The 26081-nt window shown below is 42.5% G+C and overlaps 1 protein-coding gene across 3 annotated transcripts in view; it reads left to right on the top strand.

Moving 5' to 3' along the window:
- The window catches only part of TXLNB (taxilin beta), a 41296-nt gene extending 20564 nt beyond the window's left edge, over positions 1-20732 (top strand). For all 3 annotated transcript variants that reach the window (XM_015406069.1, XM_015406067.1, XM_015406068.1), the window contains 7 exons: positions 139-309; positions 3247-3441; positions 4123-4242; positions 10694-10768; positions 15374-15466; positions 17903-17998; positions 19393-20732. In XM_015406069.1, coding sequence (XP_015261555.1) covers positions 139-309; positions 3247-3441; positions 4123-4242; positions 10694-10768; positions 15374-15466; positions 17903-17998; positions 19393-19974 — 1332 coding nt within the window. In that variant the 3' untranslated portion in view covers positions 19975-20732. The remainder of the gene's footprint in view (positions 1-138; positions 310-3246; positions 3442-4122; positions 4243-10693; positions 10769-15373; positions 15467-17902; positions 17999-19392) is intronic.
- Positions 20733-26081: the final 5349 nt, after the last annotated feature.

Raw genomic sequence — 26081 nt, 5'->3', positions numbered from 1 at the left:
ATCTGGATGTGTTCCTTCTATCAGCACAAAAATAAAACATTCTCTCTTGCGTATCACAGCTTATTCGCCTTTAAATAAACTACTATTGCTGTTTCTTTTTCTTTCTTTCTTTTGTTCTTTCTTTCTTTTACTACATAGTTGGAAGAACATCGTACTGAACAGAAAAAGCTGAAGTGTCTGCAGAAGAAGCAGGCACAGCTTATAAAAGAAAAAGACCAGTTGCAGAGTGAGCATAGCAAAGCCATCCTTGCCCGGAGCAAACTGGAGAGCCTCTGCAGGGAGCTCCAAAGACACAATAAAACCCTGAAGGTGAGTCAATTAAGAACATGTCTATGATAGTAACTTGTTTAAAACTGTCCTTGATCCCAACTGAGGTATACTTGGGATAGTGGTCCTTTGACATGATTAAGAATTCCAAGCATTCTTTTAAAAAACACCCAGAAAACTCAGTGGTCTCCAGCATGATTATGAATAAATTTTAGTGTAGATGGGCCATGTGTAGCCTGGGTATGTTTAGCCTGGAGAGGAGACGACTGAGAGGTGATATGATAACCATCTTCAAGTACTTGAAGGGCTGTCATACAGAGAATGGTACAGAGTTGTTTTCTGTTGCCCCAGAAGGTCGGACCAGAATCAATGGGTTGAAATTAAATCAGAAGAGTTTTCAGTTAAACAGAAATTAAATCAGAAGAGTTTTCAGCTAAACATTAGGAAGAACTTTCTGACAGAGCAGTTCCTCAGTGGAACAGGCCTTCTCAGGGGGGGGTGGGCTCTCCTTCTTTGGAGGTTTTCAAACAGAGGCTAGATGGCCATCTAACAGCAATGCTGATTCTGTGAACTTAGGCAGATCATGAGAGGGAGGGCAGGAAGGGCTGCCTCAGTGCTTAGTTCTTGTGGCCCTTTCTTACACGCCCAGGGAAATGCTGACTGCCACTTTGGGGTCAGGAAGCAATTTTTCTCCAGGCCGGTTTGGCTGGAGATCCTGGAGGTTTGTCATCTTCTGGGCATGGAACAGCAGTCACTGGGGGTGTGGGGGAGGTATTTGTGAATTTCCTGCACTGTGCCTGCACTGTCTCCAATGGGAAAAAATTAGGAAAATAAGTGCGATGTCATAGTGCAGGTGTCCCCAACCTTTTTGAGCCTGCAGGCACCTTTGGAATTCTCACATAGGGTGGTGGGCATAGCTGCAAAATGACTGCCGCAAAATGGCTGCCACCAAATAGCTCCCGTTGGAGGTGCAGCCAGCCCAAAAATGGCTATCATAGCTTACTTTCAGTCACACAGTGGAGATCCTTGTGCTGTGGTGACAACTGATGCCAAAGCAACATTTTTAAAAAAAAAAAAATCTGCACAGCCAATCAAATCTCCAATGGCCAATCAGGAGACGCTGGCAAAAGCCCCACCTGGCGCTACCCACTTTCTAAAAACACTTGGTGAGCACCAGGAGAGATGTAGGCAGGCATCATGGCACCCACAAGCACCATGCTGGGGACTCCTGTTATAGTGCTTTCTTTAGCACATGATTGAATGGGCGCCATGTTCTTCCCTTCCATTTTCTGTACAAAAAAAGTTTCCAAGGGTAGGGTAGGAAAGAATCTGCAAATAGATAACAACTGTCCTGTGCTCAGATCAATTCAACCTTAACCCCCCCCCACCAACAGGTGGGGACTGGGGGACAAAATTCAGGGGGCCCAAATCAGCTGGAGGGCCCATCATGCTACATCCAGCCAAACATCTCTCCTCTTATTTTAGTACAGTTCTGGCTGCAGCCACTAGGGGTTCAGGGAAATCTGAACATAGCAAAAGGCACGCTACTATCAGCTAGACTTAGGTTTCTCGAAGACTAAAGCAGACTTGCCTAACATATCATACTAAACCCATCAGCCAAGCCAGCACTGAAGCAACAGGAAATGGCACATTGATGGCTACTACAGTAATTGCCAGCCTGCGGGTCATTTTCTCCTGTTGTCTCGCATTTCTCTCTTCCTTTCCTTACACCCAGCTCAACCAGATCTTGTAAAGCAGTAGTTACGGTGTTGCAGAAAGATAAAACAACCTGAATAAAATAGCAGAGCCCAAACTTCTCCCCTCTCCCTCCCCTTTGAAGGATACCTGCCATTCAATCCCCTCAAAAAGCCCTGGCAAACAAGCAAGCCTTGTAGCGCCTCCTGACGATCTCCAGGGAGGGTGTCCCATTCCACACAGCTGGAGCTATGATAGAAGAGGCCCGGGCTCTGGTTGATGCCAGCCAGGCCACCCTAAGTGATGGGATAACTAACAGATGGGTGTAGAGATGGTCCTTCAGCAACCATTCTGATCTCTGTCTTTTGGTCTGATGGTGTCTTAGGATGAAGGGCCCTTCTTTCTTCATGCTGGAAGTATTTTAGCTCTAAGAGCTTTCATTCAAATGCAAATACACAAAAAACGATCACTGTTCTGACGGCAACCAAAGAAAGTAAAACCCAATCATAAAATCAAATTGCACTGCCTCAGCATCACAGGATCACCAGGATAGGTCTACCAGTCTATCTAAGAGGCAACATCAGGGGAAGGTCTCAGCCTCTATGCCCTGTTGCTGGCCACTGTGTGAGACTGGATGCTGGACTAGATGGGCTACTGGTCTGATTCAGCAGGGCTCTTCTTATGTTCTTAGCCAGGAAATAACTGGCTTAGCTAGGGTTGCCAAGTCATTTCTCAGCTGCAGCGGGGGACTCCCGGGCGGTGACTGGAGCATGCGCGCACCGCGCGCACGTCACCCAGAAGTGACGTTATGACGCCGGGCATGCTGGGGGCGGGGCCACGACCATCGGAGGGAAAACCATAGATCGTGGCCCCGCCCCCAGCGTGCCTGGCATCCTAACGTCACTTCCGGGTGATGCGCACGTCGGGGTGGAGTTTCCCCCGGGGCCCGATCTGCTGGCGGTGGGGAACGGGCCTCTCGGGTGGGGGTTTCCACGCCCCCCGGGGGGACTTGGCAAGCCTAGGCATAGCCAAAAAAAAAAGTCTAGTGTTGGTAAGAAAAGACAGGATTTGGGGAGGGGGGGTTACATTATTTTCCTATGCCTATGTAATGACATCATACGACCATCATAGGCATCAGATTCAAACAGAAGCATCCTGCTAATGTTCTAGTGGCCTACTGGAGCCACTCTTCCTCTCTGCATCTGCTCTTAACATTGATCCAGTACAATAAAGTAATGTGGATAATAAATTTTCAGGAAATTACTGATTTTTCTCTCCACACAGGAGGAGACACTTCAGCGGGCGAGGGAGGAAGAGGAGAAAAGGAAAGAGATCACCAATCACTTCCAGGGCACACTGAATGATATCCAGGCACAGATTGAGCAGCAAAGTGAACGAAACATGAAGCTGTGCCAGGAGAACACAGAGCTGGCAGAGAAACTGAAAAGCATCATTGACCAGTATGAAGTCAGAGAGGAGGTGAGAGCACTGTGACCGCCAACACACATGATGCACAAGGGCTAACTTAATTTGGGTCTCTTGCCATGCCTTCCAGTGCACATTCAGGGTACTCATGTCCCTTGGCACCCATAGGCTACTCTAAAGCAGCAGAGAGAACACGGGCTGTGTAGCTATTCATATAATACTTCTCAGTTCACTACGTATTTGAACAGCAGCCGCAAAAAAATTAAAATATACAGAGCAAAACCAATTTGCATGTGTCACAAATGTAGTGGCTTGTTACTTTGTTTATTGTGTGGACTGCAGAATGAAGCATAGTTAGAAATGTATTTGTAAATAATGCTTTAATCTGTATCAAGTGTTTCCTGCTTTAACTGCTTGTACACAGTAATCATTTTGAAACACTTTCAATAATATACCGTATTTTTTGGACCATAAGACTCACTTTTTCTTCCAAAAAAAGTGGGAGGAAAAGTGAGTGCGTCTTATGGACCAAAGGTTCAGAATATTTTTTTCCCTGTTTTCCTCCTTTAAAAACTAGGTGCATCTTAAGGTCAGGTGCGTCTTATGGTCCGAAAAATACGGTATATGTCATTATGTCCTGTGGTAAAAGATATATTTTCCTCCATTACTTGACTCTTTAGGTGCCAGAACTGCTGAACCTAAAAATAAAGTACATGATGATCTGTTTTCTTCTAGCACCTTGATAAGATATTTAAGCACAGAGAGCTTCAGCAGAAACTAGTGGATGCCAAACTGGAACAGTCACAGGAATTGATGAAAGAAGCAGAGGAGCGGCATCAGCGCGAGAAGGAATATGTACTTACTTGTTTAATTTTTTTATGCATGGGTCCACTCAAACAGCCACTTGACATTTTAATTAGTCATCTCTGGTGAGTTAGAACATTTAGTGGTCTCCAGTCCAGCCATTCTCAGGCCTATATCAGTTTGCTGCAGCAGTGTGAATATATGACACTGTTTTCCAAGTATTGTCCACTCTGATTGGTGGTGGTCTTCTCTTCAAGGTGTCTCCCAGCCATGCTTTCTGAGATCCTTCAAGGGGAGGCATTGGGGACTGAACCGGGACCAAGCCATGTACTCTACCACTGACTAGGGGTTCCCCTCCTGCATTAAGGGATCAGATGCTCCCTTGAAGAATTGCATGTGTTTATCTCATGTCCTTTCTCCCAGGTGCTCAGGGTATACCTGAGGTCATCCAATTTTATCTTCACAGCAACCCATGATGTCAGATAGGCTGAGGAAAAAGTGATTGACCCAAGGTCGCTCAGTGAGTTCATGGCTAAGAAAGACTCTGAACCCCCAGTCACAGTCAATAGACCTCTGACCCTGTAGTACTACTGGACTCTGGGACATTCAAAAATAATAGCTACCCAAAGGACAAAAGCACTGGAGAGTAAGGTAGCCTCCGATTCTTCTTCCCAGAGCATCTGCTGTCTAAACCAGTAGTATAACTTACAGCCATGATTTCTAGACTCTAGGACCAAGGACTGGATCCATCATAAGCATGCCAGGTTACTATTTTATTATGTGTATGCAGTGAAAATGTTTTAGTGTGCCATAATTTTCAGGAACTCACCTGTACACTAATCAGATTTCTCTGAATCCTCCCTAGCACTTTGTTTGCAAATGTCATGCACCTCTCACTTTCTTTTGTTTGTTTGGTTTTTTTTAATTAAAAAAAAATACCCGAAGGTACACTTTTATTATTTTTTCTTTTCATTATACACTACAAACATAGATGAAAACAAACAACGCATAACTACCACTAACAAACACAGAACATATAACAGGAGGCTTATTCCATATTCTATTCTTCAATTATCTATTTGTTACATTTCTAATTGTCTATTTTACTAGCTTTATCTTTTCTGCGTTCTCAAATTTCCATCGTTATTATGCTTCTATTATACCAGTCATAAAATCTCTTCCAAGTTTTTTGAAAAATCCGTTCTGTTCCAGCTCTCATCTCCAATGTCAATTTGTCATTCTCAGCCATTTCAAACAGCTTATTCACATATTCTTGTTTCCTTGGAACACCTCTCACTTTCTTTAAAAGAGCTAAAGCAAGAGCCGTCAGCAACAGAATAGCTCTGCTGCCTCCCAGTGGCCTTTCTACTTCCTCTAGAGATGCTACACATTCCACTTGAACATTTGTGTGTATAGCATAGAGGAATCGCGTTACTAAAACTAATGTACATTGCAAATCATTTATCCTTATAACCAAAACATCCTTTGGCACGCATTTCCAGTGATTCACATATCTTGCTTTTAGATGTTTTCCTAGGATTTCTAGTGTATGAGACATTTTAATTTCTAACTACCCAACTGTAAGCTGCAGCTAGCTGATTAGATTGACCTGCCTTCATCCTATGATGTACCCAGCCCTCAAATATCCCTGGCAGGCGAAGATTCATAAAACTCTATTCAGTTTAGCATCAGCATTGAGAGAATATGAAGTAACATGAACCAATCATTTCAGGAAGCAGATTCCTAGGATCAGCTCCAGGTTTTACGTGTGAGAGCGCACGTGCATATACACAGAGATAGAGAGGGAGGGAGGGAGGGAGAGGGGGCAGCTGACCCCAGTGTACTTAGCCACCAGAAAAGTTTAAGCCTCACCCAGGGCTGCCAAGAATCATCACAGTCAAAGATTTCCACTGGGAGCCCCCCCCCCCAACATACACATATACCCAACACATAAACACATCCTATTCAGAATCAACTAAGGCATCTGTGACAATTTTACCCTCCCTCACAGGATTTCCCTTTATCTTGTTCTTCATTGAGCAGCCCATTTTTTCTATTTCTTCCTTTTTTTTCTGGCTGTCCCACCCAGTCGTTTAAATGTATATTGTTAGATGCTGACCCAGCCTAGGGAACTGAAGGGAAAGACTAAAAACCTTCTTTTTGTCCTGGTATGATAATGGTACATGAGAGGCTGATGGTAGTTCAAAAATAACAAACTGTTTTATTTAGCTTTAAGGGGAAATGGTCAGGTATGAATCAAGTATAAGACTTATGAGGTGAACAGGCAACAGGAATGAGCTAACTTTGTATACAAATAAACACCAGATAATTTGTCACAAACAAGTAACTGTTTCTGTTGTTCAGATAGGTCTTTAAAATTTGAGGAGAGAAATTTCTTGGCAGTCTTTCTTACATAAACTAGCATAAGCTTCTTGATCTAACAGACATTAAGTTGGTGAAGGTAGGAACATTCAAACAAGTTCCAATTTCCTTCCTTATCCATAGGCTAGAGATCACCCCCTTCTTTTAGGAGCTATTTCCCTCAGACTTGTTAGGGATGGGCTAATGTTTCCTACTTCCCTAACTCAGGATCCTTCTTGATCCTCTCCTTCAGACTGGATAGGGATCACTCCCCTTTTTCTAGGAACTATTTCCCTCAGGCTTTCTTTCTTAATTATTTCACCCTCTTAGCCTTCCTTCCCAGTCAACTATTAGTTCTTAACTCTCAACTCTCAACTGCCACTCATAACTGACTCTCTCAACTGAAGAATTCCATTTGAATCCCCTGTCTCATAAGGTTCTCAGACCAGATTACAGCATTAACTATTTACTGTCCATCATATGTCCTATAGTTTTTCTCCTTGCTTCAGGGGAGGTTCTTTCAAGCCTCTCCTGTGCAATGGGGTATACCATGTGTTTGCATTTTATATTTTTAAAATCCCAATGGGTCAAACTTCCTATATAATTCATACCAATTTTACAACCTGCACCTTTAGGTGTTTCTGGAGAGTGCATTGGCAACTACATTCTCTTTCACTCTTACATGCACAATGTCCAAGTTGAAATCCTGTAACAGCAGACTCCATTTTACCCTGTCTGGTAATGCCTTTTTGGTTAGTTCACACAATGGAACTTCAATGGAATTGAACTCTGGAAAGAACCTCCAATAATATCCCACAACTCCTATAAAGGCTTTAATTTGCTTTTTGGTTGTGGGTCTAGACCATTCCTGTATAATTTGTACTTTGCTCCACTTTGTCATATTATTCACCTGATAAGTGCAGCAGTTTCATGATATCCTGTATCTTTAGCAAATCCTGGAAAATCCCATATTTCTCATTGGAATGGGGAGAAATCTGCCTCAGATTGTAAATTCATGAATGGTTTGTCCAGTGGCCTTCTCAGTCATAAATAAGTACATAAGAGAAGCCAATGTTGGATCAGGCCAATGGCCCATCCAGTCCAACACTCTGTCACACAGTGGCCAAAAATACCAGGTGTCATCAGGAAGTCCACCAGTGGGGCCAGGACCCTAAAAGCCCTCCCAAGCACCAAGAATACAGAGCAACACTTGCCCCAGACTGAGCGTTCCTATCCATACCTTGTGGCTAATAGCCACTGATGGACCTCTGCTCCATATGTTTATCCAATTCCCTCTTGAAGCCGTCCATGCTTGTAGCCACCACCACCTCCTGTGGCAGTGAATTCCATGTGTTAATCACTCTTTGGGTGAAGAACTACTTCTTTTTATCCATTCTAACCCGACTGCTCAGCAATTTCATTGAGTACCCATGAGTTCTCGTATTGTGAGAAAGGGAGAAAAGTACTCCTTTCTCTACCTGCTCTATCCCATGCATAATCTTGTAAACCTCAATCATGTCACCCCTCAGTCATCATTTCTCCAAGCTAAAGAGCCCCAAGCACTTTAACCCTTCTTCATAGGGAAAGTGTTCCAACCCTTTTATCATTCTAGTTGCCCTTTTCTGCACTTTTTCCAATGCTATAATATCTTTTTTGAGGTGTTGTGACCATAATTGTACACAGTATTCTAAATGAGGTCGCACAATCGATTTATACAGGGGCATTATGATACTGGCTGATTTGTTTTCAGTTCCCTTCCTACTAATCCCCAGCATAGCATTGGCTTTTTTTTACTGCAGTCACACACTGTCTCAACATTTTCAGTGAGTTATCTACTATGACTCCAAGTTCTCTCTCTTGGTCAGTCTCCACCAGTTCAGACCCCATCAACGTGTATTTATAGTTAGGATTTTTGGCCCCAATGTGCATCACTTTGCACTTGGCCACATTGAATCCCATTTGCCATATTGACGCCCACTCACCCATCCTAGACAGATCCCTTTGGAGTGCCTCACATTCTTCCCTGGTTCTCTCCACCCTGAACAATTTAGTGTCATCCACAAATTTAGCCACTTCACCTCTTACTCCCAACTCCAAATCAATAATAAACAAGTTAAAAAGCATCTGACCCAGTACTGAGCCCTACAGTACCCTACTGCTTACCACCTTCCACTGTGAAAATTGTGCATTTATACTCACTCTCTGTTTCCTATTAATTAGCCAGTTTTTGATCCACAAGAGGACTTGTCCTTTTATCCCATGACTATTGAGTTTACTTAGGAGCCTTTGATGAGGAACTTTATCAAAAGCTTTCTGGGAGTCAAGGTAAACAATATCTGTTGGGTCCTCTATTGGGTCCCCCTTGTCCACGTTTGTTCATTCCCTCAAAGAACACTAAGAGGTTAGTGAGACAAGAGTAAGGCTGGATCCATACAAAAGATTAACTGTTGTAATTTTTAAAAACCCAGCAGACAAACCAGCGACCCTGTGTTCAGTTCTTTCTTTCCAGTTGCATAACAGAGTAGAACTTCATGGTACCCTGATGTCATCATGCTATGTGATTGCCCCACCCAACACTAGTTATAGGTGCAGAAATGGAAAAATACTTAGGAATATAAAAGACTTTAACATCCTTCCCACAGTGAACTCAGGGCAGCACAGCTCTTCCTGTTTATCCAAACAACCTATGAGGTGGGCTAGGCTGAGAGAGAGATGGGCCCAAGGTCACCTTGTGGGCTTCATGACTAAGAGAGAAGATGAACCCTAGTCAAACACTACATCTGCATTGGCTCTAATACATTGTACCATAAGTACAGCCTGGAAGGTGAGAACACAACATATATTGGGTGACAGCCCTGTGTTACTATACTCCTATCCATTTGGGAGTCTCATGACTTAAAGGCTCTGCCTGTCCCCTACTCCTATCCATTTGGGAGTCTCTGTCATGACTTAAAGGCTCTGCCTGTCCCCTTACTCCCTACAGCCGCAGAAGCATCTGCTACCATTAGAAATGCAAATGAGCATTGGGCTCCACCAACGGGTATATCCCTTTTGGCCATGTGTAATAAATCCACATGTCTTGATTGTAGTCCCATAGGGCCTGTGTAAAGCAATGAAAACTGTTTCCAAGCATAAGAAGTTAGAATTAAAAGTCTCTTCCCATTAGTTACTTTCTGCATTGTGTCTTTAATTAGAGAAGTAGTTTGGATGGGGAAGTTGGAGGGAACAGAGAGAACAATGTTCCTGAGGCTGTACTAAGCCCAGCCTCAAGCAGTCAAATCTTAACAAGACTCTTTGGACATTTTGTAAATCTAGGCACAAACTCCAACCCTGTGTGTATAAAAACTGCATTCAATAGTTATGTATTCTTTATGAACTGGTATCTGCTTTAAGTCCCCCCTTGTTTCTGCTTCATATTTTATTAACAAAAATACCAGTTTTAGCATCTGGCTGGCCAGGTTGGTTTCCAAAGATTACCTTAGGCTGTATGTTTGAAACACACACACACACACACACAACTGTTAGTCCAGAGAGTCGCTTGCAGTTTTGCTTCTCTTGCAGGCTAACTTCTGGGTTTTTTATTGTTCTTTAGGAGTAAATACATTTGTTGTAGGACATCAAGAAGAAAGGAGAGAGAAACTCATTAATAAGCCACAATGGATTACATGCGTAAATGATTTCTGCCTCATCAGTTCTGTTTGGTTATGGCAGAGGCCTTTTGTATCTGACATGAGACCTCCACAGGGTCCCAGCTGGAATATGCGACAACACAGCCTGGGTGAAATTTTAAGTGATACTAAAACCCAGGCAGTTTGCTGGATTAATGACTAGCTTGAAAACTGACTTGGCCTTGAGGCTATTCAGAGTTTTGTTTCATACCATTAAACACAGCCAACTTGTAATTCCCTCACAGGATTTCATTTTAATCTCTGTTGTTTTTCCTCTGATGAAGGAAAGAAGGAAGAAAAAACTGTAACATTTTCAAAACCACATGAAAAGCCCTTTTATCTATATAGCTTACCTGCATTGCTTTAGGATTTACTGTTGTGATTTTGAAAGGTACTAGACAATATAAAGACTCAATTAATTCCAAGGAGTTTTAATTGAAATGAAGTGCAATGTTTGTTTATTCCAAACCCAGCTACTCACCCAAGCTGCTGAGTGGAAGCTCCAGGCAAAAATGCTGAAGGAACAGGAAACAGTTCTCCAAGCCCAGGTGAATTAGGAGAGGAAATAGCATGGTGTGCCTTTATTTTTCCATATTTAATACAACAGACACATAAACATGGGTTCCTGTAGTCACGTATGCTTCTTTCTCTCACCCCATTAATATAGATCAATGCAACACTTACAACAGAAGCGTGCACCATGTTTAACACCAGCAGTATTTGCATGGAGCCAGTTTATAATGTCTGTCAGAGGGGATGTATTTGTGACCACATGATAAGGGAGGGAGGATTAATTGTTAGCAGCATCACATTTTATATGTTTGTTGATTTTCACCTTCAGCCAATCAGTTTCTTACATTGTTCCTAATCCCAGCATCCACCCATTCTTGTGCTACCTTGATTTAGTGCAGACTACTTCAGTTGCATGTGCTTTGCAGTGACCTTAATTTGCAGCAAGTCCATAACATAATTCTATAATTGGGAAAAAACGTATAGTTAATCAAATGGATTATGCAAATATAGACACTCTCCTTTAATAAACCATTCCAATATTGATTGCCTAGGAATATACCCATGTTTAGCATCAACGTAAACATGCAAAGATGGCTTCTACCTAGTAAGATCATCAGTTCTTCTACCTCAGTATTGCTGTCAAGGAGAGAAAAGCCTTCCCAGTACCTGGCCGTGAGAATCAAAGCAGGCATGACAAAGATCACAGATCTCCATCTATAAAGTAAACTTTGTATTGCATGATTCAGGGAGGGGAGAGGAGGAAACTGTCATAGGATTCAGCCCATTCAGGGCTTTTCCACATCACGTCTTTGCTGCAACTTGGCTTGTTAACTGAATAGGTTGTTCCCTTTCTCTACACATTGCATTGGGGGGGGGTCCCCCTCAAGTTTTATCCAAACCACAGCAAAGGTGATCTGAATACACACACAGGGAAAATTCAAAAGCAAAAAAGCAGGAACGCAATGAATGGCAAAAGATGCTGGGGGTGTGTGTGTGTGTGATGCAATTAAGAAGCATAACTCCAGCAAAAACTCAGAGCAGAAAAGCTGAGTTTCTCCTACTGAAACCAGACTCCCCATACTGCTACTACCATTTTAAAGGGAAAAAAGACATGATCTTTGTCATCTCTGTTTTGGTCCTGATCAAGCCTGGGACCACCTGAATGCCTAGAATGTACGCTACCATTGATCCACAGTTCATCACCCACAGTAACAGCAATTGCTTTAAGAAAATGCCACCTATTCTAGGTAAGATACTGTCCTTATGGCAAAGTGAAAAATGAACTGGATCTACAGTTTATCATCGGACAGTAAAAAGAGGTAAGGGGAATTGACAACGTGGTCCGTTCATCAGGAGAAAGGGGCTCACGATAAAAACAAATGTTTCTGATCCTAGCTACTGTCCATCTCTCCCCGGGCAGATGTTGCCCTCTCTTGTTTAAGCAATGCCAGCTTGACAGCCAGAGACTTGCTCCATTTTAAAAATAAAAGTTGGGCTTCTCAGGAAGGAAACTGATGGTCGCATGAAATATCTTGCTGTAAGGTGAACTCTGTGATCTGCATGACTGCAGCTATGCAGTAAATTAGCATTCCTACCTCATTCTCTGGCGGCTGCTTCTTCAGCAACCCCACCCTCAATCCCTCCCCCCATCCATCTTACATAGAGCAAGCTGAACACAGAATTCCTGTGTAGTATTATGCAAGTTTCATATACAAAGGGTTTATAAGATTAGATCAAAACACAACCCTGTGGACCCAGAGTAGTAGTAATAGGTGGAGTGACTGGAAAAAGCACTCACAGACAGAGAAGCCAAAGGAAGAAGGGGCAAGGAAGCAAAGAAAGAGTGCCTGTGAGGGAAAACGGGAAAGAAAGATAAACAGGGAAAGCAAAAACAGAGCACTGAGGTAAGTATTATTGGAAAGTATGAAACACTGACTGAGGTAAGTATTATTGGAAAGTATGAAATGTGAGACAAATGAAGATAGAAGAAACCAGTATGAGTATCAAAATGAAAAGCAACAGAGCCAGGCAAGAAAAAGAAGCAACAACCATCAACAAATAACCAGCCCAAGAAAAGGCTACGTGACTGTTTTGAATTGTTTGTACACACAGAAGGCCATGTTTACCCTTTGATGGAATGAGAAATGCACTCAGGAGACAATCCCTTTTTCAGAGAGCTGAGGCAGTTTGAAAGGTCAAGATGTGCTGGCCTCCTACTTTTACCTCTGGTAAATAGGCAAATATCAAGCCTGAACTCTCCCTAGAAGCTAAAATGACCAAGCTGAAGCTATCGTACTTTGGTCACACTATGAGAAGACAAGAGGCACTGGAGAAGACAATAATGCTAAGAACAGTTGAAGGCATCAGGAAAAGAGGAAGATCCAAAATAAGATGGACTGGTTCAATCAAGGAAATCATGGCCCTCAGTTTACAAAACCTGAGCAAGGCTGCTAATTCATAGGGTTGCTGTCAGTTGGAAGCAACTTAACAGCACTTAACTCACACACAAAACCTGTTTGAGCAGAGGTAACAGTGGGGCAAAAGAAATATGAGTGTACATGAATTAGTAGGATTCTTACAGCATACTGCTCTAAAAACCTTGGCCATCATCTGAATAAACCAGATATGTTAACTGGGAGCTTAGAAGATCAAGAATCTGGGACATAGGTTGAATCTGCATTTGTCTTTCCCACCGGTGTCCCAGCCTTCTGATTCCATCTTCAAAAAAACTGTCTACATTTGGTTTCATTTTCACACCTTAACAGTGCTAGCATACTTCTACATGTCTGCATATGTTTATCGCCCTCTTGTGGCGGCTCCACTGTCATTGCACCTCCGCACAGCTTTAAATGAATCTTCTCCAAAGAACGTTCAAACAAGCATAGAGAAAGACAGCGTCACAGCAACATGAAACTGATTTAAAAATGCAAATGCAGTTTCAACCACAGAGGCAGGATAGAACAAAATGGTAGAAAGTACTGCTATACATATACACACAGTTTATAATTTTAAAAAATTAAATTATTCAGTTTAAGAAAAGATTCAAGATACTTGCAAAATCACTTGTTCTTCATACATAGGAATTGTAAGCAAAGGTTGCCATCTTAATTTCTGTGCCATGGGAGCCATGCATAGACTGGCTAATGCTTCCTTACAGCTTCGAATCCAGAGAGCTTCAGTTTCCCTTGCTTTTTAAAGCTTTTTGGGTTTTTTCCAAATTGCTTTGCTGTGACATCTGTTCCTTCCAGTGGATGTTCTCTGTCAATAGGTAACCAAATTCGAAGTCAGCATTTATACAGCACTGAGCCCATGTTCAGTGTTGCACTCCCAAAGACTGGGGAAGACAGCTTGAGATAAGGTAGTAAGAAAACATGTAGCTACCTTGAGCAGTACAGGTCAATACCACACAGATGGTGTGAACACCAATACTGTTTAACATTTACATGCGCCCCCTTGCCCAGTTGGTCCAGGGGTTTGGGCTGGGGTGTCATCAGTATGCTGTTGACACCCAGCTCTATCTGATGTTGGACGGCTGCCCGGATTCCGCCCCTGAGAACCTGGACAGTGCACTAGAGGCCATGGCTGGGTGGTTGCAACAGAGCCAGCTGAAGTTAAATCCTGTGAAGACGGAGGTTCTGTACCTGAGCTGGGGAGGGGGGAGCAAAGTTCCCTCTAAGCTGAGTTAGTGTGAGCTAGCTCACAGTTTTTTAGCCTCCAGCTCACACGTTTTTGTCTTAGCTCAGGAAGGACGGCTCCAGGGCAAACTAATTTATGCAGTAGCCAAATCGCTCGCTCACAGCTTTAATGCCAGCAGCTCACAAAGTAGAATTTTTGCTCACAAGACTCCACAGCTTAGAGGGAACATTGGGGGGGAGTGGATTTGGGGATTAGGCTCCCTACCCTGGATGGAGCACCATTGGTGTCAACTCAGAAGGTGAGGAGCCTGGGCGTGATCTTCGATGCCTCACTTTCCATGGGGGCCCAGGTTGCTTAGGCTTGCCAAGTCCCCCCGGGAGGCAGGGAAACTTCCGGTCTTCCGCCGTCCTCTGAAGTTTGCTCAACTTCATGTTCATTGCATCTATGACACTGTCTAACCATCTCATCATTTGCAGTCCCCGCCTTCTTTGACCTTAAATCTTTCCCAGCATCAGGGTCTTCTCCAGGGAGTGCTCCCTTCTCAGAATACACAGTCCCAAGGTAGTTGTTCTTTGCCAAATTTAAGTTGGATGCAACCAATCCAAATTGTTCTCCAGCACAGTAATAGGAAAATACCAGAAAAAACAGCATCTGCTCCCTTGGCTATATAATCACCTACGGTAAAGCCAAACATTTTTGGACCTGTAAAACACTTGTGCCAAACAGCTTCAGTTCTCACTAGTCACTTCTCTGTGACTGATCTTACTTCACTCCATATAAAGACTTTATAACCGTTATCTGACTCATAAGTTAGTTCTGTATGTTCATTGTTGGGTTTGACTCCGACAAAAATTATTCTGTAGGGCTAAAACTTTGTAGTTATTGTATTTTCATCTTGCACAATAAAAGTAATTATTTGAAGGGTTTTGTGATTATCTTTATCATGAAGCCATCCTGGGGTCTACGAAACTGATGTGATGGTTTTTTTCCTCCTTTGAATTTAGCTTACTCTCTATTCAGAACGGTTTGAGGAATTTCAGAAAACCCTGACAAAAAGCAATGAAGTGTTTGCCAGCTTCAAGCAGGAGATGGATAAAGTGAGTTGCACGACACCTCCCTGAAACCCATTTTTGGATGCTGATATTTGGGTAGAGGGTGAACCGGCACTTCCTTCAGCTTCCTTTGCCCTCCTTTTATCAAGACTCTTTTGCATGCCTTGCAGAACCAGATAAAAATCAGTTACTGTTTCTCCACAATGTTCAAGGGCATTATCAAGACCCAAACCCAAAAAATAATATGTTGATGTTTTCTACTTTTTTATCCTTAATTTTTAGCGACAAAACTGAGTCAAGAACCTATGGTGAAGGCATTTCTTGCACACTCAAGGGGGCTGAGATGCAGCTGAGGCTTTCCAAATGGGCAGAAATAGCATATGGTTTGAGCCACTTTTGGGCTACACCACTTCACCTTGTATGTGAAGGGAGAAAGATTGTATGTTTGAGTTTTATTTTTATAAATAAACCTTCCCATTTCTATGCCAGCTTTCGAATGAGCCTAACTCTCTTTAAAGAGGTAAAGGTAAAGGTTGTTGGAAATGTATGTGTTTACAAGGTCTGATTCAGTCATTATAGGGTTAACTTGTATTCCTAGTTTGCTATTGTTTAGACTGACCTGGAAGGGATACCTGGCACTGAGCCAATGGGGAATTAGCCCGGGAAAAGTAGCTTCTACTGTGATACAGATTGGTCATTTGTTTCAGGTGACTTCCTTCCTAGGGGTCAAGAAGAAGGAGAGAATCTCCATTATGTGTGTGCTTGTTTTGTCTGTAGGCAGCATAGAAATGTAGCTCTTAGTGTTATGTTAATTTGTAGTGATCCCGTGAACCCTTTTCCCTTAGAATAAAGTATTTTTAAAAGCAAAGAAATCTCTTCTTTCCAATAGAGCAAGATCCATCTAATAGTCTTAAGTATTAAACAATTTTTGACTATTTTACAACAAAGGTTCCCTTACTCGAAAGCCAGTCGAGTCCAACTCTAGGGTTGTGGTGCTCATCTCCGTTTCAAAGCCGAAGAGCCAGCGCTGTCCGAAGACGTTTTCCGTGGTCATGTGGCCGGCATGACTAAACACCAAGGCGCACAGAACGCTGTTACCTTCCCACCAAAGTGGTACCTATTTATCTACTTGCAATTTCTTGCTTTCGAACTGCTAGGTTGGCAGGAGCTGGAACTAGAGACGGGAGCTCACTCCGTCATGTGGCAACTCAGGTCTCGAACTGCTGAACTACTGACCTTCGACAGCCTGCAGTTCAGCGTCTTAACCACTTGAGCCACCGCAGCTCCTATCTTTAGTGTAGTGTAAAATGGACACAAATTGCCACTACATTCAAGGCTTGTGTCCAACAGCATGCATAACTCACAACCATTAAGGACAGTAGGAAATATGCTGCCAAGCTAACAGCAACTGACAGGCCCATCCTAAGCAGAGTTGCACTCTTCTAAGTCCCTTGAAGTCAATGTCATGGAAGTATGTACATCTGCTTAGGAATGCATATGAGTTTGGATATGATTCATTCTGCCATTGTTGTCATAGCATTACTTCTAAGAAAGCAGAATGGCCACGGCAACCACGTGGATGGTCTACTAATGGTCCTTTGAATCATTCTTCCTCCTAAAATCTATTTCATTTGGAGGACAGGATGCAAATGGGTTGGAGGAACAGATTATGAACATATTTAGAGTCCAGTGGCACCTTTAAGACCAACAAAGTCTTATTCATGCAGACTTTTTCAAATACATTGGAAGGAAGGATCATGACATAACTGTAAAACATGAGCTCCCTGAAACGAGTTGAGTTCAACAAGCAGGATCGATACACTGGAAATGCTGCCACATACACAACCCACAAATGGTCCTCTGCTAATGTAGCAATATGGCCAGTGTGGTCTTGCTGTCTCCCTAATCAACAGGTACTACACAATGTACAGGACCCCGGCATTGCATTTTGAGCAGAGGACCCTTGTAGGCACGGCAGTAAGGATTACTCCGCAGCCTGAGTAATGTATTTTACAACTTGCAGAGAGTGGTGCGGTCATATGGCAGTCTCAAATCCTATGTTAAAACTCACTTGCTCCACTACAGCTGCTATGGCTCTAATGGGCTGACAGATCAATTGGCATTCAGTCATTACATACAGATTACAAATCTAGAATGGAGCCAATTAATCAGAAGAAGGGATCCTTATGGCAACATGTTCAGTGCTTATGGTACCATCTGGACACAGCTCATAATTCATGCCGTGCACTCATCTTTCCATACTACTGCTATATTCAGCTATCATGTGCTTGATTATTAATATCTTTTCACTGCAGCTACTGGGTACAGGCAATTATGTGGTGTTTTCATACAAGACCCATTAACATATCATGTGGGCAGCCTTAATACCCACAGCCTTAAGGAAAGCAAGCTGAAGTTCTTGTATAACTCCAGATAATGTTTTGTCATTCCTACTGTGATCTACGCATTTTATTTCTCTAGATGACAAAGAAGATGAAAAAGTTGGAAAAGGATACAGCTACGTGGAAATCAAGGTTTGAGAATTGCAATAAAGCTTTATTGGACATGATTGAAGAGGTGAGAAACAAGTTCTTGAACATTTTGTTGTTTGAGAGCATCATCTGAAATTAATTAATCCAAAAGATGTAACCCAAGAACGTTTAATGTTATTAACAGCCAGTCTCTGAAACAGCAACTATTGAGAGGATACTTCATAAGTATGCAGGCTACCCTCTACCATGCTTTAGCCATCTTTTTGTCCCAGGGCTATTTTTGGGCAGGAACGCACAGGAATGGAGTTCCGGATGGCTCCCAAGTTGGCCACGCCTAGCAGGAACTCATTAGCATAATAGGCCACACCCAACAGCAGAAACTCATCAGGACTGGCTACATTAGGGGTGTGTGGCCTAACATGCAAAGGAGTTCCTACTACAAAAAAGCCCTGGGTTTTGACAACAAACAAGGTAAGCAGAATAAGAAGCAAAAGGTGGGTGTGGCTGGATGAGCACACTTCTGGTAACATGGGGGTGTGGCCTAATATGCCAATGAGCTGTGCTGTCATGGGTGTGGCCTAATATGCTAATGAGTTTCTGCTGTTGGGTGAGGCCTATTATGCTAATGAGTTCCTGCTGGGCTTTATCTACAAAAAGAGCCCTGGCTAGACAATTGGTGACTGAAGAGAGGTAAAGAGTTATTATTCCCCTCTCACAAAATATTTTGGGGGAGATTTTTGCTTCTGACAAACACAAGTCTTGAAAACCAATAGAGTTAGCATGACAATATGGAATATATATATTGTGTGTGTGTGTGTGTGTGTGTGTGTGTGTGTGTGTGTGTATATATATATATATACACACACAATGAAGATTGCAAGGTCGCAATGAAGATTGCAAGGTTTCAGAAGTCCAGCAAACTATGACATCTCTAGAGAACTATGACACAGAGAGTGATTAAAATGTGGAATTTGCTGCCAGAGGACACAGTGGTGGCCACAGGAAAAAACCAGGTTTAAAAGGGAATTAGACAGATTTATGGAGGATAGGCCTATCAGTGGCTACTAGCCATGGTAAATGAGGGGAACCTCCACATTCAGAGGCAAAATTTTCTGAATCCCAGCGCCAGGAGGCAACATCAGGGGATGGTCTCGGCCTCTATGCTCTGTTGTTGGCCCTCCAGAGGAATTGGTTGGCCATCGTGAGAGACAGGATGCTGAACTAGATGGGCCACCAGTCTGATCCAGAAGGGCTCTTCTCTAAGAGAAGAAGTGTACACTAGACAGTAGAGGTCAAATCAGTGGTATGATGTCACGTAAAGCAGTTTAATTGGTGTGTGTGTGTGTGTGAGTGTGTGTGTGAGAGAGAGAGACAGACAGACACAGACAGACAGAGAGGTCATGTGCCCCCCCTTAGCCTATCCAGTTCTGTTTTTTATATTGGTAATAATAAATGTGTTCATTTTTTTCTCTGTCACAGAAATCCATGAGGGCCAAGGAATATGAGTGTTTTGTGGCAAAAATTCAGAGGCTGGAGAACCTCTGTAGAGCACTGCAGGAGGAAAGGAATGTACTGTACAAAAAAATAAAAGAAGCACAATTCCCTGAGGAGAAAAGGGAAGAAGAAGACGAGGAAGAAGAGCAGACCAGAGAGGAGGACAGCCTAGGAAATGAGGCTGGTCCAAGCTCTTCTGTTACAGACCAGGCTGATGAGTTATCAGTTGCTAATGAACTGGTCGTGAAGGATTTGGCTGTTGCTAATGAGAATGCCTTGAAAGAACTGGCTACAGCTTTCATAGTGACCCATCACCTGGAAATGCCCCTCATAGACACCAATCAGGAAGCCAGCAAAGAGTCACATGACCTACAAACATGCAGCCCGCTCTGTTTCCCTGAGCCAACATTACCATCTCCTATGCACCAAGACACAGCAAGCCCTTCTGTGGAGCCAATAGCACCTGTCCCAAAAGCTGAGCAACAAGAAGGAAAACCTGAAGAGCAACCTGCTGAAAATTACCCAGAGCTTCAGTTGCTTGATGCTGACATGGAAGGAGTTGATTAGTGTAGCATGTAGAAGAAACTTTCTTTCTACAATTCCATCTTCTCATTCTTCTCCTCTGATTATTTTTACAAAAGAAATTATGAGGCTTCCTAACCATTCAGAGTTTTACCCTTCAAGACTGTGAGAGTCATCTTGCTAATATGCCATCAAGTTGAATGAGTAGCAATGGGCTTGAAGTTTGCCTCATCTAATCAAGACAAAGTTCTTTCCTGAAGTAGAGCAAAACACATGATCTTCCCTATGCTACTATCTGCCTTCAGCAATGATAAAGTAGGAAGCCCTAAAAGCCCTTGACATTCAGCATACTCTCAAACAACCACCACCAGATCTTGAATATTACTTTGGTTTTATGTAAAACAGTGCCATTTGAAATATGAGAAGTAGCATGAACTTAGGAGAGTGGAGTGGTGGAAGTAAAAGGGGTTAAACAATAATGAAGAGGTCTGAATCAATCATAAAATAAAAGGAGTGGTGCAACAAACACAAAGCTGTTAAAACCTCTGTCTACATGTGTACTGCCAACATTATCACTTCCAGCTGAACTACAATTTTCAAGCCACTTTGTCCTAAACAATTCCCAAGACTACAGCCAGAAACAGCCCTGGGATACTTGTAGCTTGACTACACTAAATGCAGTAAGCCCTTGTTCACAGGGAAGACAGACTGTTCAGTGTAGGTGATCTTTTGTTTGTTGGTTTCCAAGAGTATTATATGAAAATAAATAATATTGTCCAATAAAAATTTGTATTGATACATGAGTATGCAGTCTTACACTCTTCTAGTCCCACTGACTTCAATGGACCTCAAAATGGTATAATTCCATTTAGGATTGCCTCATAAATTATGTTACCAGACAAAATGGGAAGTTAGCTGCATTTCAGAGAAAAGACTGATTACTGTGCAGTTCTTACTGAGGCTAGAAGTACACACATATGCAAGTTAATTCAAATTCAAGCGAACTTCTTTCCAAATAAATGTACTCAGCACTGGGGTGTTAGATCCTAAGTCTGGATCCTCATTCATAAAAATGTTAACATGTGAGATGCAGAACATGTTGATTTGACAAGAGGTGCAGCCTGTAATTCTGTACCCCTCCCCAGTTGTATGTTTGAAAATATTTTTGACTTCTAAAATCAGTGCTCCCTGTCATATCAGCTTTCCGTATGCAAGGAGCTTTTGAGGTGGCATCACCTTCAAAGAAATGGTCCTTCATGTGCTTTCTGATGGGCAAGAACTTTGCAAGAACTAATATGGGCAAGAACTTGTTCATGGATTTCTTCGGAACCAATGAATGTGCTCTTGGGATCAAGTTATTAGTCACACCCAGAAAAAAAATAACATATTAAATTACTAAAATATAATAATCTAAGATTCTAAGATTCAACACTGATCCAAATAAATATGCTAGAAACTGGCAGAATTGTAGTAATCTTTATCTTTTAGTGGATATTTCTTTGAAACCTGTAGCCATGTTGCTTGCATTCATATTCAGCATACAATAAGTAGCTTAATAGAAACTGGCAATCCTTAGAATTGTAGTCATCTTTATCTTTTAGTGGATATTCCTTTGAAACCTGTTGCTTACATTCATATTCAGCATACAATAAGTAGCTCCCCTAAAAACCAAACTGATAATGTATGTACCTTGTTTCACCTATTATAGCTATACTATCAACAAACTACACTGCCATTATTTAAACATTTATTGCCGTGGAGACGCAGGCTGGGCAGGAGCAGGTGGGCGGGCTGGCTGCCTCACCCAGGGATCCCTGGCGAAGCGGCTGGGCGAGGGTGCTGGGGACGCAGCCCCGCGGTGGGGAGGGGGAGGCTGGCCATCCGGCTACTCGCCTAGCCTCCTAGGGCTGGTGCATCTCTTGGTGTGACAGGCTGCTGGGCTGGGTGCGCTCCCTGCTCTTGCTCTCTCATGAAGAATATCTGAAGAAGTGACCAATCAAGGACTGGTGAGTCAAGAAAGCTCTTACCCTGCTACAAATTTGGTTAGTCTTTAAGATCCTACTGGACTCTTGCTCTTTTCTCTTGAAAACACAAAAGTGTTCAGATTTTTTTTAAAAAGTATTGAGATATACACATTTAAAAACATTTGTACAAAACAGGTCTATACATTTCTCTGTTATATACAAAAATAGCTTAATATATCCCCAAAATTGGTTAAGAATGATACAAATAGATTTTTTTAATATAATAAAAAGTTCACAGGAAAAAAATTGGAAGCATTTCATGAGGGATGGTAGGAAGGGAGGGAGTCAAAAGTAGACAAAGGGGAGACACATTAAAGGGTTCCTTGAATATAGCATAGTTTTGATTTTCAAAATCTTCACAAGCATTAGGCAACCAAAGCCACAATCCTATGATACTTACTTGAGAGTAAGTTCCACTGAATTTGGTAAGCATCATTAGAAATGGGCTGGATGGCTGCAGTCCTAAAGTCACTTACCTCCGTAAAACCCATTGAACTCCATGGGGCTTAGTTCTGAGCAAAGAAGCTCATGCTGCAATTTCTGTTTACAGAGAAATGAATAAACCAGTCTTTCAAAAAAAGAAGAAGAAGGGAGGGGGAATAGTATTCTTATTTCACCAAGAAGGGAACCTCATTGTTATGTAGAAGATGTATATGGAACAGGCAGTACTGTTTTGCTTATGGGGGTCGAGAAGTGTTCAGATTACTTTGGACTGAAGCAAAGCTATTTTTCTTCCATTTTAAAAAAATCAAACAGTAATGGACTATTCTCATGCCACTTTGCATTAGATCTCATGTATATCCCATATGCATGCAAGCAAAAGAATATTCCTTACTGAACAGTAGCCACCAGAAGACTGACATCCTTGTTTCAGAACAAAGTTTGAGTCCAGTGACACCTGAGGTATCTGAGGAAGTGTGCTTGCACACGAAAGCTTATACCATGAATAAAACTTTATTGGTCTTAAAGGTGCCACTGGAGTCAAAATGTGTTAGACAGACAGTATTATTTTCTCCTTCTGCCCTCCCATGGTGTGAAATATTTGGACTTTATGGTAAAATTCAGACCTTTTTGTGTGGATTTAAGTGACTTTCTGTGGCTGGGGCCATGTAGTTGTTGTCTGTAGATGAGGCTGAATGAGGGCAACATGACTTAAGGATCCAGAGAGTGCAAAGTGCGCACCCACGAGGGTTTTGTCAGGCCTTTTTCTTACACAACAACAAAATTGTTGGTGGAAAGTGCCATCAAGTCACAGCTGACCGATGGCGACCTCATAGTGATTTTTAAGGCCTGAGATGTTCAGAGGTGGTTTGCCATTGCCTTCCCTGGGCTTCCTTGGTGGTCTCCCAGCCAAGTACTAACCAGGGCTGACCCTGCTTCGCTTCAGAGGGTCTGACGAGATCGGGCTAGCCTGGACCATCCAGGCCAGGGCAACAGCAGAATGCTGGCACTTTAAGTACCACTTAATTGGGATGACCACTGCATTTCAGGGGGTCAGGGGGTCAGGTTAATGATGTCTTCAACGGGTCCTTTAAAAAGAATTTTGTCAAAGAGGTTCCAGAACTCTGTTCTGGCATGTTCCCCCAGAAAAAAAAGCCCTGGGAATTGTTTTGCTCACAGCAACAGGCAAAGCTTAGCTTGTATGCACTTGAAGAAGGCAACTTGGTTATGTATTTAATATTATTCAATGTTATTATAAAGAAATCAACCCTGACTGTTCCCTGGAAGGCCAGATAATGAAACTGAAGCTCAAATACTTTGGCCACCAAATGAGAAGGGCGCACTCCCTGGAGAAGACCCTGATGCTGGGAAAGATTGAAGGTCAAAGAAGACGGGGATGGCAAAGGATGAGATGGTTAGACAGTGTCATCGACGCAACGAACATGAAATTGAGCCAACTTCAGAGGACGGCGGAAGACAGGAGGGCCTGGCAGGATCTGGTCCATGGGGTCACGAAGAGTCGGACTCGACTGTGCGACTGAACAACAACAACAACAAAAATGTTATTATATGTGTCATGTGTGTAACTCTGTTTAAGGCACACCTCTCTTTCAAGGGGTCAGGTTATTCCTAATTTACTGGAGAAGGGAGGATACCTTTTCCAGATAGTAGATCTGCCAGCCCTGTGAAACATGGAGCATGCAGAATGTGTACCACTCGCTGGAGTGTTTGGAAGTGACTGAAAGAGAAACTTGCATGAGATTGTGGCTCTTCTTCCATTATTAAAAGTTGTTGCTGAGCACATAAAAAAAGCTGTGATCTTGCACAAGTCCCATTCTCTAATGTCACACTGTTCATACAAGTAGGCCATTTATTTGGACAGGGCTTTTCCAATTATTTATTTTTCATGTAACTATACAGTACATTGGTGTGATAAGAATGTAACTTTCTTTTACAAAACAAACCAATCCCACTCATATATAGCAAAAGCTAATTTGCCCTTCTAAGAAAACTGGACTTTAAAAAGCTGAACCCAGGAGACTTTGTATAGCAACTATCACAAAAATAAATAGCAATACTAACTTGATCTGTATTTTCATGCTTGTTGTAGGGTAGCTTCCGGCGATGTCAGGGGGTGTGGCATATGCAAATAAGTTATGCTAATGAGTGATGCTAATGAGCTCCTGCACCTCTTTTTCTACGAAATGACCCCTGAACAAGATTATGGTAAAGGTGACATGTGACCCAGGTGCCGCATGACGGAGTGAGCTCCTGTCTCTAGTTCCAGCTCCTGCCAACCTAGCAGTTTGAAAGCAAGAAATTGCAAGTAGATAAATAGGTACCACTTTGGTGGGAAGGTAACAGCGTTCCGTGCACCTTGGTGTTTAGTCATGCCGGCCACATGACCACGGAAACGTCTTCGGACAGCGCTGGCTCTTCGGCTTTGAAACGGAGATGAGCACCGCAACCCTAGAGTCGGATTCGACTGGCTTTCGAGCAAGGGAACCTTTACCTTTTAAACAGTTCTTAATTGTATATGCTGAAATGAGTTGTGTCCCCCAGAGTTCACTTGGGACAAATCCAAACAGCTAAACTAGTTTCGATTTCTGGTGCAGACATATGTATTGTCTAAAGTATGTACTCTCACTGCTAATTTTTAGAGGCCATTTCTGGGCGTATGAGAATTGGTAATTCTGCATAACAGGCTATGCCAAAAATGTGCCATATTTAGGCTATGACAGGTCAGGCTTTTGATTGTTCACTTTTTTTTTTAGTATCTCCACCCACCACAACACCCAGGAAGAGTCCACATGACAAGCCAAGCAGATGATTAATTGCTGCAAGTCTCTACCTGTGGTCTGCAATTCAACTGACACACCTGTGAGGTAAAATTAATGAAAATCTGCATTAGTAAGCACAATGATGCACAAACATATAACACTGAGAAGTTTTGAAAACTGGGCACAGGGCCAGAAGAACAGCTAGAAGTTGCAGGATGCCTCTGCAAATGAAAAGTGCTCTAGCTACATTTTTTTTTAAGTTTCTTACTGTGCATTCCTTTGTGGAGTTACTTCAGTCTACACCCGTTCATTTCATTGGGCTTAAACTGGAGTAAACTTGCACGAGATTGCACTGTTTCCTCATAAACTCTCGTTTTCAGAAACCATGTTAACACTCCATGTAAAAATGCACATGGATGGATCCACCAAAACTACAAAATGCCAGAATAAAGAATTCTCATGCAACTTCAGTCCAGCTCACCTTCACGGGGCAGGAAGGGTGCATTTTGTTTTCAGGACTGCATGCACAGGTAGTCATGGCTTTCAGCCACAAGCAAAAGGCAAGACAGAAAACTCAGTAAATAAATGTGCATGCAGCTGGTCCCAGATCTCACTACAGTTAAAAAGTCCAAGGGGTAGGAAACAGACATGTGTGCTACCTCAGACTTCTACTGCCAGAGCAGATAGTACATACATGTACCATTAAGTAGCAGCAAACGTCTGGCAACCCCAGCAGGGGGCTTTCAAGACAAGTGAGAAGCAGAAGTAGTTTACTGTTACCTTCCTCTGCAGAGCCTTCCTTGGTGGTTTCTCATCCAAGTACCAATCTTACTTAGCTTCAGGCTTTACCATGTCACCTTCCCTCCCTGAGCAGATAGTACTGGGGAATATATGAACCAGTGACCTA

Source organism: Gekko japonicus, unplaced genomic scaffold (genome assembly GCF_001447785.1).
Source record: "Gekko japonicus isolate JY-2015 unplaced genomic scaffold, Gekko_japonicus_V1.1 scaffold531, whole genome shotgun sequence".
Taxonomy (NCBI): Eukaryota; Metazoa; Chordata; class Lepidosauria; order Squamata; family Gekkonidae; genus Gekko; species Gekko japonicus.
The sequence above is the reverse complement of the archived record's forward strand: the minus strand, read 5'-3'. Positions and strand labels throughout refer to the sequence as shown.